Raw genomic sequence first — 20,418 nt, 5'->3', positions numbered from 1 at the left:
TTGGAAAGGTATTAGAAAGTCTTATTAGTGTCCATTTTCAAAACGTATTTGCTGTAATTTAATTCCGACACATTACATTGACAGAATTTTTACGATCGAGTTTTGTATTCTAATAAAACCTAATTCACATAACACCGCTATTGCAACATCTGCAACAGGAACCAAGTACACACTGAAAATTTTAGAATTTGTGACATTTGGTGGACATTTGCAACCTAAACCAATGTTGTAGTTTAAACGTTCCAACTTAACATTTTATGAAGTGGACGTTAAGTAAGTGACGTCATTGTATATAAAATTCAAAGCAAAAAATATCTCTTCATTAAAATACCTGGAACCTGTGAAAAAAATTCAGAAGCAAACGTAAATCAAAAGCACATCTAAAAATATTGCAAGGAAGAATCTAAACTTTAGACTTAAGAAGATCTGAGAAGAATTTTAAAAACTTTTATGCACAATTAATGTAAAGACTAAGGATACATAATTTAACGATCGAGAATTTGAATAAATCTTAACTTAATCTAAAGTGTCAATAAAAATTACAAAGAATCTAAAATAAAACTAAAGCGACCGAAACTTTGAAAATAGCATTAGAAAAATCTAAAAAGGAATTACGAAAAATGTTGAAAATCCACTGTGAATCAATATACCTACCTACAATCGAAAGAGATTTAGAAGAATCCAAGTACATATTTAGAAAATCTAAGAAAAGTTTCAAGTAAAGTTAAAGAAAGTAAGGCAAAGGACCTATAAAAATATAAATTCGAAGATATTGAAGAAAAAATAAAGTACATCTAACTCAATTAAAAGAAACCAGAAAGAGTATAGGAAATCTATTTAGTATATCTAATTTATTATTAATATTAATATATGTAATTAATAAATATTAATTTTCAAAAATAAAAAAAAAATTAATATAAAATGAGTCACTAATTTTTGAGAACCAATTAAACCCATTAAACGAAATCTGGAGAATCTACGAATCAACGTAGAATCTGAAGCAAATATACATATAAAGAGAAAATCTAGAGTAAATTAGAAAAAATAAAACAGTAAAAAACAGAAAAAAAACAGACAAAACAGATTCTCAAATTTAGAAAAACAAAATAAAAATAAAATGATAATACAAATTGAGAAACTAGCGATATTTTTTTATATTTTACAAATGTTCCAGAACTCGTAACCCAGAGAAAAATGGCTTATGAAGGCAACAATTCTGAACCAAAATTTTGAAACAAAAATTTTTTACTTTAAAAAATAATCGAGTTAAGACAAAAAAACGGTAGCCAATCCGGAAGCTGAATAGAATTTGAAAATCGGACACATACTATCGTCCATTAGTCAGACTCTCGTTGCCTAGGAAATTGAGATGGCCTTTTACTCCACCTCTAGAATAAGCTTTCGGGATTGGTTGTTATTTTTTTATCCTTTCTCGAATACTATTAAACTTTACCAATTTTTGTTTTGAAATTTACCATCTGTATTGCTGTCGGCACCCTTCCTTGCTCTGTGGGTCATGAGTTCTGGGACACCTGTATAATCTGAATAGAAGCAGACTGTAAGAAAATTTGTCGATAATCAAAGGAAAATCTATAAAATCTAAAAAATGTTGAAACTCTAAAAATAATCTGAGAAAAATCTAAAGAAAATTTTTACGATTGACAACAAATGGTCTTGTGTGATTTTCACTTTAAATCATAAGTGTACTACTAATTGTTATTTATAACAATTAATGACAGTAGATAATTAAAATGTCTAGACATTTAATTCTAGTCGAAAACGCAAAAACCATTGCAAAATTAGCAGAAAAGAGGTCGCTAAGGGCAGTTGCTGCTGATAAGCAAATGTTGTATGGCTAAGAAAAATCAAAGGTTAATTTACAGTATGGAAATTAAGAGAAAAATCCATGACAACAAAAAAATCGGTCACATTTTAGTGTCGTCAATAGTACTTAAAAATTATAAATAATTAAAGAATATCAGAACAATTTAAAAATTCAAGTAAATTTAGAACCCTGAAGCTGGAAGCGGTTTTCAAAAGACTCAACATTTTCTCTGCAAAATAATTTTTACTTCTGTTTAATAAAAGTACTTTAAGTTTAAAAAAATTGAAATGTATGCATACCTCGAACATACGTCATGTCAGAAATAATCCCTAGTTAGAACAGCAAACATTTTCTTTGCAAAAATTAATATTTTCTTTTTTATTGGTCGTAGCGTGTCTAGACCTATTTAAAAATAATTTTCGTTTAAAAATAAGTCGAAGTTCAGTCCGACTGAGATTAAGTAATTTAATGTACAAGGTGTTTATAAATGTTTCTATTTTCAAGCCCGGCGGCAATAAAATGTCAAAGAAACATACCGCTTATTACAAACGTGGGTTTAGATTTTTCTACTGACATTTGTAGTTAACCTCAATTATAGAACAAAGTTAGTTTTGAAAAAAACTGCTAATTATTATTGCTGTTTTAAACCGGAAAAATAAAAATTTGAACACAAAACCATAGCAGAAACGTCTTTGACGTAAGTGACATTTAAGTAATTTTAACAAAGGTATATTCACTATAAAAACAAAGCGGCAAAATAGAGCATGACAGGAATCCCAGAGCCACCCTTCATGCTGTGAATTTTACCTAATCTCAAGGTTATAAGCGATTTTGTTTCTTTGATGAACTAAACCCGTAACTATTTCAATTAGTCTGAATGTATGAATGGATCCCATTAGAACTTCAAAGCAGACCTTAATTTAATAAAAAAATTGGAAATGACCATAATGCTCCTCATTCGGAGAATAGGTTAATTTCCTTGAATTAGTGCGCTTTGAATCTATTCTATTTTGATTACCCACTCTTTATATGACACATATCTGCGTTCGTAAAAGCATCTTAACTTATGTCTTTTCTCAGTGACATTTGCATAACGTGGGAACTTTTTAATACCATTAAACTTACGACTGCCTATAAAAGTCTGCAAATTAAACTCTCTGTAAAAGGGAATAAATTTAACTCTCTCTAGGAAATCGCTTCCCGTTCTAAATGGCCCTGCACCACTTAATGGCTGTACCGGAGACACAAGCGACACCACAAAATCTAAATAATTAAATATTTACGTCGCAATTCATCTAGGAAAATAACCAGCAAACTTTATATCAGATACTGTATGAATTGAACCAAATTAGATCTTTTACGACGGGTTTCATTTGATATTCAAATATAGTTGGTATGTTTTCATATTCCACTCGACTAGAATTTATTAGGTGAAAGCGAATGGGGACAAAACAAAATTAATTTTTTGATTCATTGGAGGTTGTTCACTTTTTTTTATATTAGAATATTACGAGTAGAATAACGTTATTATGTGTTTACAAACTGTACTATAGTTTATCCGGTGAGAGCAAGATACGTGTAAGACTGGTACGTCAACTCCCTACTGTAAAAATGTGTCGTATTTTTGGGTCCAGATAAAACCTCACATAGATGGCGACACTCTAGCGAAGGACTGTCAGGTAATTGTCAATTTGTGATTTTGAGGTTAAGAAAATTTTGTACTAATCTTCATGTTGATTAAGGAGTAATTTTTCAAATAAATATGTAGGTGTATATTACCGAAGGAACTCTAAAAATAGAAACATCACTGTTTAAAGGGCCCCACAAACCTCGTTCTTGCACGACGTGTTTGAACGATGGTTTCGACGGTTGGAACGAAACGGTCGGAAAAGCCGAGGTCTGTGGGTAAAACTGTCGGTTCAACACGACGGTTTTTGCCCACAGACCTCGGTTTTTCCGACCGTTTCGTTCCAACCGTCGAAACCGTCGTTCAAAGACGTCGTGCAAGAACGAGGTTTGTGGGGCCCTTAAAAGTTTAACGTGTCCACAAAAGACGCACTTCTTCATTTTTAACCTTTACACTGCTCGGCCCGGAAAAATCCACAAAATAATATTTCGCTCAAACTGCTCCGAACGGATATATTCGCATTGATTGCAATGGTCAACTGCTCAAAACAAACACAGTCACAATAGCTTTAATTTTTTTAAATACATTTTTTTTACCGTTCCCTGCTCAGAAAGTATATATCCGTCTACGACTAAAATTCATTTGAAATCTATTCCATGCATTTTTTTATCCACGCAGTTTAAAAGTAGGTCCGAACTAAGGGCCAGGTAATATCACCATAATAATCAGCTCTCATCTCAATGTTACCTTGTTTAATATATTGACGTTGTGGAAAATTAAAATCTCTATGAACATTTGTAAAACTAGTTAATCGGCCCAGTGCTCAAGACGTTAATATACGCCAAGGCAAAACAGCGATCAACTGCTCGGAACGTATATTAACGCAGGAGCTGACAAACCGCGCAGAGTTACAAAATTTTCCAAAAAACATTGCGCAGTGAAAAGGTTAATGGTTATTGTTTAATGTTTAAACACAAAATCACCATACAGAGAACTCAAAAACTGTGTCCTTTATTAGTAACGGTTAGGTTACGGGTTGAGGTAACGGCTTTCAGTTTAAAATTGACAGTTAATTGACAATTGTCAGTACGATGACAGTCCTACACTATCCTAGCGACACCTAGCGAGTGTTTGACCTGGGCCCAAAATTACGACACAAATTGGCTACCGAGTTGGCGTACCAGTCTTCTATCTATCTTGGGTGAGAGATTGGGATATTTCGACAGTTGACATATAGGTTGGTAGCAAATTATGCTACAAAATACACTAAAAACACTAAATTCCTACGCGAAATGGGTTGACAGGGTTGTCAGTAACCAAGGATAGTAAACTTATAGAGGATTGCTCAGGCGCTATGCTTCAACGTACGCCAAACTGACTACTAGTGTGTGACGTCACGCGGGGACCCGTTTCGCTTTCCGCGAAATTCATTTAGACGTTACAATTTAAGTGTCAACACATAATGCCAGGAACACGGTGTGCAGTTTTTGGGTGCAACAACAGTCGTGTTGTTACACGAAAAAACCCACAAAAAATTTTGTACCACAAGTTTCCTAAAGCGAATGATTTTGTTTCTACCACTTTGCAAAATGAGTGGATTAGAAGATGCAAAAGGGCAGACAAAATGAATCCGGGCACTAGTTCTGTGTGTTCAATCCATTTTACCGAAAACGATTATGAGCGAGGTCTGGAGCACGAATTATTAGGTAAGTGACAATTAAACAGGAAGGATTTCATTAATTTCATTTCATTCATTCATTAAATAAATTGTTTTGTTTTCCAGGACTACCTATTCGAAAAAGACTTAAAAAAACAGCAGTCCCTTCTCTTTTTCTTCCTGGTTTCAAATCTATAAACCAACAACCTCAATCTAAACGAACTGAACGACTAATAAAAAAGCAACAGAAGGAACAAGTGTGCGAAATTATTAACCAAGGAGAGAATGTGATAGAATCTTCTTTACCTTCGAGAGAAAATTTGGAAGATGAACAATTGAAAGCTCACAGTTTTGAACAAAAATATTTAAATTTATTGGAAGAATACAATTAATTGAAGGAAAAGCATGAGAAAAATAGCTTATTGAATAGGAAAAAAGTGAAGTCCCTGAATGAAAAACTTAAATATTACCAAAATAAATACAGAAATCTGAAGATCTGTAGTTGCAAGAAAAGTTCTAAAAATGTTGATAAAAAAATAAAATTGTTAGAAAAAGTGTTAACAAAAAATCAAATTTCCATAATATGCGACAAAAAAAAATGGGTCAAATGGAATCAGAAAGAGATGTCAACTGCATTTACTTTGCGTTATTATAGCAAGAAGTGTTATCTTTTTTTGAGAAACACACTACATTATCCTCTCCCTGGTTTGTCGTCGTTAAGACGATGGGCATTAAATGTAGACCTTCAACCAGGAATCTTGAAGACTGTATTGTTGTTTCTCAAGTAAGCTGGAGAACAAATGACTGATTTTGAAAAAACTGTAGTTCTACAGTTTGACGAAGTTAAAGTAAAATCACTTCAAGAATATAACGTCAAGAGGGATGCAGTAATGGGACCATACAATAATATGCAGGTTGTGATGGCTCGGGCTTTATTTTCAAATTGGAAGCAACCCATATTTGTTGGATTTGATCAGAAAATGACAAAACAGATTTTAATGGAAATTATTCAGGAACTTCATTTTATTGGTTTTACTGTGGTAGCTTGTGTGAGCGATTGTGGGGGAAGTAATGTTGGGTTATGGAAAGAATTGAATATCACTTATGAAACAACTTCCTTCATTTATCCGTTGACCACCAAAAATATTTACATGTTTGCCGACGCCCCGCACTTATTGAAGTTACTAAGAAACTGGCTCATTGATAAAGGTTTTCAATTAGAAAATGGTTCAGTCATTGACAAAGGTCCTTTAGAAGCTTTACTCCAACTATGTAGAGGCGAAGTGAATGTTTGTTATAAGCTAACAGAAAAACATCTTTACTGCGAGAAAACGGAAAGACAAAATGTTAGGCTGGCTGCTCAACTGATTTCAAACACAGTTGGTTCTGCACTTTTGAGATACAAGCCAGGAATAGATCAGAAAAAAGCAGAAGAATTGGGAACATTTTTGTCTATCATGAATACTTGGTTTGACATATTCAATACTTATACCAAAGATGTAAATATCCCATCGAAAAGTGCTTTTGGGGTTCATTTGGATACGCAGATTTCACACTTGGACCAAGTTTCAAATATTGTATTGAAAATGCGAGCAATTGGAAAAGAATGTCTCCAAACATTTCAAAAAGGGATAATAATGTCAATTAATTCATTAAAATTATTGTTTCAAGACATGAAAACGAGATTCAACGCTACCTATATATGCACACATAAGTTGAATCAGGATTCACTAGAAAATTTCTTCTTTCAAATCAGAAGCAGGGGCCCAAACGAACATCCGTCACCGTTAGAAGCTCTACAAAGAATTAGAATTATAATGCTTGGAAAAAATCCAGGACTTCTGGAATCTGCAACAAATACAGTAGACCAAGCTTCTGACCTGGAACAATATGTGGTGGCTACTGTAGTTAATTCTGGACTTGAACTGACATCAAATTTTATAGAGTTGTCAGATTCAAACAGCACATCATTCGGATCTAGTGCTTTAGAAGTGCAAGACCAAGACAGCTGTATAGAAAATGAGGTAAACCACGATGCCCTAGAATATATAGCAGGATATTTATTAAAGAAACACAAAACTGTGTTGGCAGAGTTTAATTTTGGAGATTTTACTTACAAATTTAAAGATGTGCACAATTACTGCTTGCCGTCGTGGGTGCAACAATTATCTTACGGAGGTCTTATAAAACCAACTCAAGAATGGACATCCATTATCAAAAAATGGAACACTTATTTTGAATATGCACATGGAAAGAAAGCCTCAATTACCTCTAATCCGGGTGTTGTTAAAAAAATAACTGAGGAAATAGCAAAACGCTCTAATCTGCCTGTGGAAGTAATTAGAAGTTTTTGCAAGCTAAGGACCATTATCCGAATAAATTTTTGTAATAGAAAACAACATCAAAAGAAGAATGCAACAAAGAGAAAAAATGTAAATACTACGAACATCAGCGATCAAAACCGTGGAAAAAGAAGAAAGATGTCCAAAATAATTAATTAAACAATGTTGTATGTAGGTAACTTTTGATCGACTATAATTTAAATTCAATTCATTACTTTTAATAAAATGCTTATTATTCGTAAAAGTGTTTAATTTATGCCTATGAGAATTGATAAATTCTATTGTTAATTAATTGATTTATTCATTTAATTGAAACCAATTACACAATTTGTGACGCATTGTCGAGAGCTCTAAAAGATAAAATTCTAAAATACCGAGTAAAATAAAGTTAAATTAGGTAATTCCGTAGAATTGATTTTAATAAAAATATAGATAATCATAATTTTTGGCTACTTTACAGTTAAAGTTAAATTTTTAATTCTTGGAATCGCCTTGTTGTACGTACAAATCAGTTGAGCGGAGGTCCCCGTGTGACGTCACGTTAACCATAGCATGTGGCTGACAGATTCGTGCGCCTGAGCAATCCTCTATAAGTTTAATATCCTTGGTCAGTAACTGGGGTTATTTTGTTATTTTAAATTTCGCGCGTATGGTACACTTTTTATCGCGTAGATTTAGTGACTTTTCTGTCATTCAATCTCTCACCGTACAAACTATACAGTTGGTTTAGGTTGCAAATATCCACTTTGTCAGTTAATATCCAATATCCAATATACAAAACATAAAAGTTACTAAAGTTACTAAAAACAAAACTAAACGTGACGGTTGGCGAGTGATAACTAAATTGGCAGTTCACTTTTCTAATGTCAAAAGTTCAATTTCAAAGTTTCAACTACAATTTAACTTAATGCGAGAAAAAGAAAAAGTCAAAAACAAAATAAATGAATTTAACACTAATAAAAAACTTCAAAGTGCAGTCCCTAAGAGAATTGTTGGTTATTTTTCCTGCAGAGAATTTACTGATTTTCAAAAGAGAAATTTTAGACATTAGTGGGATTTGAAAAGTATAAGTTAGATACCTGTAGTAGACATTTTAATTAATAGATGGCTCTACATCCACAACATCAAGTTTATTAATAATTGCAAATTATAATGATAAAAAAATAATAGTGATATAATAATGATATATTGCTAATAATGACTGAAAAGAACAAGAACATGCTAATGCTTTTACAATTTGGTGACAATCTAACAAATGTGGCAATTCTTGTTTAACATTCCGCAAGAACTCAATTCTCTGCAGGAAAAATAGTTTTTAATACACTTTGATTTACCAAAAGTCTAAGATAATTTGATTTTTATGTTTTAATATAAATATTCTTTAGTTTAGGTTGAAATCTTCATCAAGTTTGGAAGTTTAAGAATGACAATGTTGGCATTATTGTCCCCCCAGAATTTAACATTTTTTAATTTTGACATGAAAATTGGTGGGCGTCAAGATTACATAATTAAGTGCGAGCCCTTAAAGAAGTCCCAAGTGAAGAGAAGTTTCCCTCAGATGCGACTGGTTAAAATGTTATCAACCAAATTGAATTTCGACACATTACATTGGCAGAACTTTTACGATTGTTCTTTGTACCCCAAAAGCAAATTCACATAACACATGCCGTCATTGCAATATTTGCAACAGGAACAAATTACACGATAAAAATATTAGAATTGGGGTGAATATTTGCAACCTAAACCAACTGTATCGTATATTCACCGAAAAGAGTCAGCGCGTCAAAATATAACACGTGATAATTCAACTTCAGAGAGCAGCAATTTGCGTAAAATGGTTTAAAAAAAAATCTTTTTTAAACATATTTAAGTAACTAACATGACAATTTTTCTTCTGGTGGTAAATAAAATCGGTTCTTCCCGGTTTTATTGGTCTAAAAATTCTGCAATTTGAAGCTTGCATCCAATGGGAATGCTGCGGAATTTACACTGGGCGGTTTTTAGAGGTTTAATCGCAAATGTTCACTTTGACAGTTATTTCTTATTGGAATCCTGATTAAATAAATAACTATGAAAATTTTGAGTTGAATAGGTTGGCATTAACGTCCCCCCAGAATATGACGTTTGTCAATTTTAACATTGCTGTGCAACAAAGTTGCGTAATTAGTGCGAGCTCTTAAACATCTTTGAAGTGAAGTGAAATTTGCCTCAAATGCAACTGTTGTTTAAGAGTGGTAACTATCAAATGAAATTTCTACATATTACATTTGTAACAGGAACAAAGCACACCATAAAAATTTAAGAGTTTGCGACCTTGGGAAGACATTATTTGCAACTTAAACCAACTGTTTCTACAATTGGTTGTTTTGACGCACTGACTCGTCTCCATGAATAGAATAAGTTTCATTCTTAAACTATTTTTAGTAACAAAATGAAAATCACTAAAAATCGTTTAAGAATGGCTAATTCCAAGACGATTTTTGGTGTCACTAAAAAGTCACTAAAAATCGCTTAGGAATTATCGTTATGGCCAACTGGGATGCGAGCTTGACGGTTAGAAAAAATTCGAAATGTGTAAAAATCGTTATATAAAATTATATCTAAAACTTGTTGCAGAGTCCAATTCTCGTTCTCGAGCACTGCATTTCAAGCATAGACCATTTTGTAACTTGTTTTAGAATATACTATTCAGATTCATTGCTTTAAGAGGCAGATTAAAGCCATTGTTTCCGATTATCCTTAAACGACTCTTACTATGAAATTTGTATTTTTTTTAGCTAGCTGAAACCGGCTGACTTAGCAAAAATTTGACAATGGATTGTCAACATATTTTAGATTTTCCGACCGATTTTACCAACATTTATTTGGCGATTTAAGAAGTAATTATTACTTCTGTAGTAAGTTATGTAGGGACTTTTACGCAAAGTCAAATATGACGCAGACTATGTATTTTAAGGAGTTTGATTTACGATGAGTTTTTCCTATTAAATTTTAATAATGCGAAAGAAAAGTGAAATTACCAAATTACATTGTGGACATAATAAATTTTGTTCAGGTTTTGGAGTTTTGTCTCGCAGAGCATGAAAAATTTGTTTTCTGCAATGATTGCGCTACAGTGTTAAATGGGTTATTTTTAATATAATTGATGAGATTTTCGTTGCTCTCAGCACTTACTCTATGTCTTTCTTGTTCTCGCCTTCTTGAAAGGGTGCCTTTTTGTCTCCACTTAGTTAGATCAAGTTGAATATCGCTGCCTTTGACGAATTTTACCGATGGGCGATTTGCTGAATAGACCAGCCTTTGTCCCTCAGTGTTATCGCGACTATTTAGTCATGTTCAGTCATGTTTATTTAGATAAACCCTCATTTTTATGCAACTAATAAACTGTTCATTCAATTTTTGATAAATTAAATTATAATTGTCATCCAAATTTGTCAGAAAGCGGCCCGATTTAATCTGCAACACTGTAGTCGTTCCTTTAATTTTGCAATTAACTGTACACCTGTTAATTGCTTGTCAAAACTATGAGAATTATCCAATAATAATAATTTGATGACAGTTGACACTTGAATGACATTTCTCCAATTTAACCGCTCTAGAAGAATGTCTCCAAATGGAAACTTTAAAATGCTATTCTAAAAAGCGATAATGATATAATAACAATAAAGTAAAATAACGCTTACCCTATCGCTAAATATCTCCAAATCGCCAACGTCAGAGTGAGACAGATCGATATCGTGTGAAGAACTTGAGTGAAATGAGCGTGGAAAAGCATATAAACAGCTTCCAAATAAGTGAATTCCTTATTCTTTCGGAAGATTTTGAAGTAGTAATATGCGTATGGAATATACTCTAACATGAGGATCATATCGGCCCCCGCCAAAGCCGTCAATATTCTGTTAATAGGGGCACAGTACATTTCCTTTCTTGTCAATACCACCATATTAAGAATGTTGGCAACAGTGCCAAACGTGCACACTATTATGGCCAAGAACGGGTGATAATCGTTGGCGTATTTAGTGGCCACATTTCGAAAACTGCCTCCACAATCGTCATCGCTGGGCGGCTGCGTCACATTGTTTTCCATATTTGCAAGAACACGGGAAAAGTATTCCAGCTGTTCTTTCGTTAAATTATACGTCCCGGCGCGCATTAACTCAGTCTCGTATAAAGAAAGAAAAATTTTCTTGAGGGCGAGGTCTTTGCCTACCACCATTGGTCGAACACCCCGTTGTTTAGAGATCTGTAAAAGAAATTACAATTACAAAAAAAGACAAAAAGCAGCATGTTAAGACAGCAATTCCCATTACTATAAAAGTTGCTTATTTTCGGAACACTTATAAATATTTATTTCGCTGATAGACCCTCGCGCGTGAGATTCGGATCAAAGTTGAGTCCGCCCCATAAATTCAATTGTTAATGAATCCTTCAGGGAGTACTTTGTTTGCCATTAGTATAATAAAATACTTTATTTTATCTGAAGACGATGAGCTTAGTTTACAAGTCACTGAATCAAATTATTTCAAAACTGGACTAATAAAACTAAATATATCCGCGTGTTTATTTATATTTTGCGATATTGGTCAAATTATTTAAGAAATAAAAATTTAAGTAAACAATTTAAAATATTCATAAATCGCAGACATCGTTCAAATCCGAGCTATTTTTACACGTGTATTTATAAAACTGATATTTATTTTTCTGTTTCATCTGCTATTACCTGAAGTTTACGTTGATAAAAAAAATAAAATTATTGCTCTTAAAGCTGTTGGATTTGCAAGATAACCGCCAACTTGACTTTCGATAACACGGTCTATTTAAAGGAACTTTACATTTTGTACACGTCTGTGTCCTCTTTTCAGTGGACGAAATTAATTCTTAAAATAATAGTAAACATTCCTATCTAAATCTTATCTTATCGCTTGCTTCCTTTTGCGTCAAGTCTTTTCCTGGCACGATATTGCTTAATTTATTGTGTTTTCATTGGCGCCGTTCTTTATCACTTTGCTTTCCTGTTTTTTTTTATTTTACATACTCATTTTGCTCAATTTCAAAAGAACATTCTTACATTTGATAGAGTAAAGTCAGTTGCTACGAGGTGTTTCTAGCATGTTTCTAGCAACCAGGTGCCTCTAAAATTCCTGTCAAACACTATTTTGCCGCTTTTTTTTTCATAATGAATATAACTATGTTAAAAATAATTTAAAATGTCACTTACGTCAACGACACAACGATTTTGTTGATGGGGTTTCAAACCACAACTAGAATTTTTTTTTTCTATTTCGCGTTCATAATGAAAATATTTCGATACGCGTTTGAGAGTATTTCAGTATCATAATGGACCAATCCCGTGCCAATATTTCCAGGAACTTATATTTTTCTTAGGTTTGCAGCAGACAAACCGTCAACCTGCCGTCAACGTTGACAATTTAGATTTTGGTTTTGATAAACCTTGATAAATCGATCAATACACTATTATTTCTTGTGGTACTTGACTTAATAATTCATCGGAGAAAAACTCTTTGGATGCAAGAAAACCATCATGATCATGATCAACATCTTCGCTCTCTTGGCTCCCTTGCGCTTGTAGCCCATTTATAATTATTGCGCTCCAGTAACCTCAAAACGTCACACCTGTCGAACTGACTGAAATTGGATTTGGCTACTTCGAATTTTTTCCGGAACATTTTGCAAATGCCAACTACCCTAAAATTCCCTAGATTTCGAAATCAAGTTTTTTCGTTTAAAATAAGGCGAAATAGAAAAAATAGCGTATGATACTTGTTCATAATGCATTTTGCCGCACTTACTACTTCATGACACTCCTCGCTGCGCTCGTCGTGTCCTAAAAACGTGCGTGCGGCAAAATGTTCATTATGAAACGCGTTTCATAATATACTATTTTTTCAAAACTAACTTTGAGTGAGTTGAAAAATATAAGCCCTCATTTGTAATGAGCTAGAAACATTTACAAATAATTTGTAATTGGTTTGAACTAGAACGATTATTATTATAATTATTATTCAGATCGCTATCAAACTTTATTAAAACATATGTGATATGTGTTATACATCATAGTCATTCAGAAATGATCTGATAAATTTATTGTTACGCTGGTGATTGTGTTGGTTTGATAAAGACTGTGTTTACAAGCCGCAGTTTCATATCTCTTGGGGGAAAAGAAACTAATCCGCTGTTTCCACTGGCGCTTCTGGATAAAAAGTAACGATTTAATATCAATTTTGATTTTTACAAGAAAATAGATTTTTATAGTATATGTGAGCAAAATGCTAAATTATAAGCAAGTGTTACATATCTTACCAGCATAATAATGGAATACAGAGTGAACCCGAATAAAGTGCAAAGATTTTAATCTCATTATTAGACAACATAGTTTGACAAAATCGTTAAATTGCGCGTTCCGAAACAAAAAAAAGAAAAGAAAAAAATTATTAAAGTTGTCAGCAGAAATCGCTGTGTCCCTCAAGAGTATTAGGCAGTGGCGGCTCGTGCTCATTTCATTTGGGGAGGCAGGCAATACTTTTTTTTGAAAGAGATATTTTGTTAATCATTGATTAGGGGTTACTATAAATTCTTAATATCTTCATTAAAATTTTGATTTCCAATATGAAAAGGACTTTTACTTGGTTAATAAAATATCTCTACATGTATTTGCAATTAATCACAAAACAAAAGATATATCCAATGTTCGGCAAAACCAACGAATTTTTTTTTTAATATCTCGTTCTAACGAGCTGTCTATGCGAGTTAATATATTTTGTTTACCTAGCAGATGAAATTTGCAAGTACAAGCGATGTGCTCTTGAATTTTTGCATGCTTTTCTAAAAAATGACCTAATTTTTTTATATTATTGTAACCCAATAATTTCAATATTTTTTCAAAGTTCAACAATCAGTTAACCATCTTTAACAAATAATTTATCGTCATACGAAAGTCGGATGAACTTAAATTGTATTAGAAATGCTACAATATCACTAGAATATCCTACACCAAAATTAGTGCTATTAGGATTTTCCATTTTTGTTGTTTCCGAATTCCAAATTAATTATTTCATTAGGTAAAACACATATTTTATTGACAATCGCACAGAACAACAGTGAATAACAATGCGCCCTGAACCTGATTCAGGATTCAAAATTCACCAACTAATTTTCTGATTGGGTTAAGACGGTGCCTCCGTTTGCCGTTTTAAAACGCAGCGATATCCTATTATGCGTATTAAAAACATATCAAATCACGATCTAACTGTTCTGAAAAAGTTGTAATTTCTTGGAGGCATGCCTCCAGACTCATCATTCCCGCAGTGCAATAGAGTTGCTGATTGGAATCGTGGCGCGCTGGACCGAGTAGAAATGACTACCTTTATAAATCTGGTAGATACAGGCTGTCCGGAAAGTGGCGCACCACCTTGAAAGGGGCTAATTGGGTGGTCCCCCAGAGTACCAAAAAAATGTGAAAAAAAATTCCTGACTCTGTTTTCGCAGGAAGACCAAAAGAAAATTAGGAAAATGGCAACATTGCTGAACTTTTCCTCCAATAATTTAAATTTCTAGTATTCAAAGCCATAGTAACGTTGCTGTTGTATTGTTGGCGTTAGTCAGGTCGGCACATGAACGAGTAATGTAACTATGGTTTCAAGTGAACGATGCCACGCTGATGGAGATTGTTGATTCAAACTTGTTAACAGTTTTCAGGCATTTCTTGCAAAATTTTTCCGATTTTATTTGCACCATGCCTTTGCGCAAAATGTCCTTTAGGTAACAAATTCATTTAAACGTAAAATTAATGCACAAAAATCGTTAATTTTTGCATCAAACTTTGCCTCTTTAATCCATCATATCTCGAAAAATTAAAGACATGGATTTTTTTAACATTTTTCCGGTGATCTATGGCATTATCCGATGATACAGTTTCACGGTGGTGCGCGACTTTCCGGACACCCTGTATATTTGTAGAAAAATGTACCAACTTAAATTATTATTATTTTTGATTTAGAAAATTATTGTTATATTTAAAAAATTTTAACTTCATTTCTGTAGGGGAGGCACTGCCCCACCTGCCTCCTGACGAGCCGCCACTGGTATTAGGGTACGTCAGTTCATTGTCAATGTCAGTCCAGGCCATCGAAAAGTTGGGAAAAAACGCTAGTAAACAAGTGGCAAAATAGTATATTGTATAACAAGTGTTGAAAATGAAAGATTTCACACGAGTTTTGCAGAATTGAGTCACGAGCCGTAGGCGAGTGGCTTAAGCAAACGAGTGTGAAATCGAATTTTCAACACGTGTTGTACATGATATAAAGATTTCTAAGATATGATACTCAGGCAACCCGAACGCGTCCAGCTCGCGCAGTGACGTCACTCGGAGAGTAGCAGTTGGAAGAATTGCCATTGTACGGTGCTTAAAAGCAGGAATAAAAGTGTTATATTCTTGTTATTAAATAATATTATTAAAAACAATGTTTTACACAACATCGATTTAACTAAGGAACACTTTAAAATTTGTTTTCCATTTTAATGCTGAATGAAGGCAGTTAAAACAAGAAAAAGTTTATAGATTTACGGATCAGGACAGTCCAAATAATTGTCGCTTGTGAAAATTTTGTTGAAATGAGGTTCTAAACATTTCATTAAGCATACGAGCGTAGATATATCAGTTTAGAATAATGAAATCACTAAACAAGGGTGTGATTTTTTCAGATGTAGAAATAAAATATTTTGGTTTTGATGTAATTATGGTATTTTTTGCAACTCCTCAAAAACCATAATGCGAAAAAAATTTCAAATTACGTATTTTTAAAATTAAAATTGTCAACGTAACATATCATACTCTTTTTAATCTGCAGAAATTGGTAAGCCATGCTATACTTCTTTACCCTCATTTCAAAGATAAAAAAAACAATAAAGTAAGTTTGAAAAAAGTTTTATCAAGTTAGAAAAAAGAAATCAGAAGCTACAAAAACAAACTTAATTCAAAATTAATTAATAATTTTCACAAATTCCCTGTTCCTTTTAATTTTATTTTTTCTTTCTTTTAAAACTGAATTTAATTTATTAATTCTAAAATTTTTTCTAAAGTTATTGTTTTTCGCTTTTAAGTAAATCTACTTTTGCTGTCAAGTCATTTTCGAAGTCTGTGTTTACGCTATCGAAACAAAAAGTAAAGTTTATTTGATTATTTGACAACATGCAAAAACATGCAAACACAAAAATGATCTCTGAAAAAAAACTAATTTTCCTTATTAGGTGAAAGTGTAAATTTACCCGATAAATTTTGAAGTTGAAAGCACATTGTCAATAAACGTTGCCGTCGTGTTATTGTCGATCTTAAGTTCCCTATAAAAATTTGATTAAAGAAAACTGAAAAAACTATAAAGAATACAATCAAAGAAAAATTGTTTGATTAATTACTACTTTTCAGCAAATAATGGCCTCATATTTTACATAAGTAAAAAGAAATGAAAGTAATGTAGGAAAATTATTAGCGATGAGTTACCAACTTATTCCGTTTCAATTATGTTTTTCACAAATTTGGCTTGATCTCTTGAATTTGCACGCTTTTTCTTCCAGAGCTGTTGAAGGTTTGCGTGATTTTCTTTTAGGAAGAAATAAAGAAGAAACAGCTTCGTCTTTTAATTTTCTTCCCTTCTTTGGTAAATAATTTTACAGTTCGTATATCTATTAAGTTTCTCTCTGTACAGAACTGTTTTGAACATATTCTGGCATTTTCTAAATTAAAAAATCAAACCGACGAATCAAACACGAAATCACCCACAATTTTCTTGTCACACTGGTTTTGGAAAATCTAAAAAAAATGATATTCTTTTCAGCATAGTTTCCCTGATTGTCACTATTGCAACCAAATATAGAACAACGCATTTTAGTATTTATTCGCGACGTGAGAATTATAAGGTTCTAAGTGATTTTTTGTCAAAATTTAAATTGTATGTTTTGCGATTTTTTTAAACATGTTCTATCATGTATAAAAAAGAAGTGAGTTAATATTTTAACAAGCCAAAATGATTTTAATAAATCCTGTCATTTTGTAAATAAATGCTTAATAAATTAAAGAGATATCACTGATAACGTGAACAATGGATTAATTTAATGCTGTTAGTTAGATGTTAGTTAGATGTTAGTTAGAACCTCTCAGGTCGCGTATTATAATTATTATTATTATTTTATTAACGAATTAACTTAAAAATATAATACAGAAAATTTGAAAATCGTTAAAAGCTGGAAACAAGATAAATACAGATTCCAATAAGACAAACACGTGCCTTACATGTGAACTAACGACTCTCCGAGTGACGTCACTCCCCACTCCGTAGATGCGCAATATCATACCTTAGATTTCATTATACCATGCGTGTTGTACACGATATTTTTCCGACGATCACAAAAATCGCAGAGTTAATATATTTTTTTTTAATTAAAGTTTATATTTTACGCTCTTCCACTTGCTAATAACGGTGAAAAACACGTCAAGTTATCCCTGGGCAAGTTAAAACTTAAAATGTCATTCGGCAGCGCACCTAGCCGCGGACAAAATAATTATGCCGTTGCGCCGAAAGTTAGATACCGATAATGCCCAATCTGCGTCAACCTGTGTGCAATATAAAAACACACAGTTGTCGGCCAATCAGAGATCTCAAATTTTTCATTGCACACGGGTATGCGCTTCGTTCGTCTTCGCACTGAAATTGTTTGCAATTTTAAATTTTCACTACGAGAAAACTGCATGAAATGTGACATATTTTATAGTGGTCGTCGGAAAATGTCTTTATCACAATTCTCGTTAGTTTAGCAATAAATCGATAATCGATAATTTGTATTATTTTAAATTAGATTTTTTTATTCTTTGCCAATGATTTCATTAAAAGTGTTGTAATGAACCTAAAGCTATACCTAAAAATTGTATTGTTTACATTGTAGATTGTCCACTGGAGGGCATTTGGTCATTTTTTGTAATAACTTCAGATGTCTTTGTTATTACAAAAAGAGTCGGAAAAAGTCACCTTCCGAACTAATCGAAATAATGATTGGTCTTTTAGAGGGTCCCATTTATTTCAAACAATTTAATTTTTCGCAATACCTAATTATTCAAATGTGTCTTTTTTTCTAATCAGTAATTAAGTGGAAGTTAACAGGACGAGAGTAAACGTTTTTTCTTCGAATGGGTTTTGCAGTCTTTAGAAAACAGTGGTTAAATTCAGTCCCACAAGCGTCTCGAAGAACAAGTTATCCAGGAGAGTTTTGCCCAATTTCTCTTTTAAATTCTTTAAATTATTCAACGCTTCAAAATTCCAGGTGTTCTTCGATTCCCTGCTTATACCTAACTTATTTCGTTGTGTTGTTTCTCCAATTTCTTAGATTTGTTTTTCTTTGTTTATATTCAGGTCCATTTTTCTTGTTAAAAAAACTATTTAAAGAACAATTTTTTTTAACTAGTAGCTTGAAAACATGTCATTAATATGGTATGACTGTGAAATTAAATTTCTTTCCTACAACTATCGAGAGAGCAAATAATTAATAAAAATCCACCCATCTTCAGTTACCTTTGGAATTCCACAACGTGTTTTTAATTGTCACTTTGACTGCTGACATTTTTAGGTTATTAGATAAAAAATGCATTGAAATCCAAAAAAGCAATAGCAAGAGTGCGTGTTGTGATTAATTTTTTGTGAGAGAACGTGTAGCAGTAAGATTCAAACATGACAGTCTTGTGAAATAGATATTTACATAACAAGTACGGAAAGTGACCAATTTCGCACGAGTGTAAAAGTAGATGCACGAGGCGCCAGCCGAGCGCAGATATTACACGAGTGCAAGAAAGACACTTTCCGACGAGTTATGTACACTATTTTTCCTACGACCTTTCATGATCAGGAAGAAACCGATAAGTTTCGACAATAGTTCATTTCTTTTCTATTCTAAATGTCATTTTTTACAACCTCATAAAAAAGTGACGTATTCCACATATTTAGATAGTTCATGTTTTTGTACATCCATTTCCGAAAGTAAAAGTCACTAGTGTGATATGAATATATCCGCATAGACCTGTCAAAACTGATTTGTCAAAAACAAAGTAACCAATTCATTTTTATCATTATGCTTGTTTTACAGTGAATCGTCTAGATATTTGAGACAAAAATTCAGGAGTTACATTTGTATTTGAAAATAACTGTCAATTTTGACAGGTCTGTACGGATATATTCATATCACACTAGTGACTTTTACTTTCGAAAATGGATGTACGAAAACATCAACTTTCAGAGTCATTTAACCGTGTGGAAAATGTCACTTTCATATGGGGTCGTAGGAAAAAGTTTTATTAAAATTTTCACAAAAATTCCGGTTTGACAACGTCAAATTACTTGACAGAAACAAAAAACTGTTTCATCAATCAAAGACATGACTAGAAATTTCAAAGCCAACTGAGGAGGATGAGTTTTTTTTATCGCACGATAGATAAAGAGAAGCTTATGTTGGGTTGTCTATTACCTAAATAAATAGATTGAACAAATTTTGTCTTCATTTGCCATTATTAATTTTTTTCATGTCGTTATTCACTGGGTCTTTCCATCCGACCAATGCCTCCATCTTAGTCTTTCAATTGATGGTCTTCATAATAGTATTTCTTTATCAAGTATTCTGGTTCAGAGTTTTAGCTTTTGTGCTTTTATATGTTTCATGATGTCCTCTCCTTCCATTTGTTCTACAATTTCGTGCTTCATAAAGTGTTATTCCTATTGCATTTTCTTTGTTTTCAGTATTCTTCTCTGAATTTGGTGCTCTAGTCTCTACAATTTTTCTCCGCTTTTATGTATGCTCTATTGTTTTATTTACTTTCTTTTTGCTAATATCTTCACAGAATTTTTCGTAAGTCGAACGACGTTCTTCTTTGTTTTGTTTTCTGTGTCTTCGTTTTCGTAAGGTATCTTCT

The 20,418-nt window shown here is 32.7% G+C and overlaps 1 protein-coding gene across 4 annotated transcripts in view; it reads right to left on the bottom strand.

Moving 5' to 3' along the window:
• Window positions 1-20,418, bottom strand: part of LOC148180295 (G protein-coupled receptor dmsr-1) — an 85,795-nt gene that overhangs the window by 12,327 nt on the left and 53,050 nt on the right. For all 4 annotated transcript variants that reach the window (XM_088045419.1, XM_088045398.1, XM_088045414.1 and 1 more), the window contains exon 2: window positions 11,135-11,694. In XM_088045419.1, coding sequence (XP_087901545.1) covers window positions 11,135-11,667 — 533 coding nt within the window. In that variant the 5' untranslated portion in view covers window positions 11,668-11,694. The remainder of the gene's footprint in view (window positions 1-11,134; window positions 11,695-20,418) is intronic.

The sequence above is a fragment of the Gnatocerus cornutus genome, chromosome 1 (genome assembly GCF_029298725.1).
Source record: "Gnatocerus cornutus isolate USDA-ARS CGAHR chromosome 1, icGnaCorn1.1, whole genome shotgun sequence".
Classification (NCBI taxonomy): Eukaryota; Metazoa; Arthropoda; class Insecta; order Coleoptera; family Tenebrionidae; genus Gnatocerus; species Gnatocerus cornutus.
Note: the sequence above shows the minus strand (reverse complement) of the source record. Positions and strands in the feature narration are given on the sequence as shown.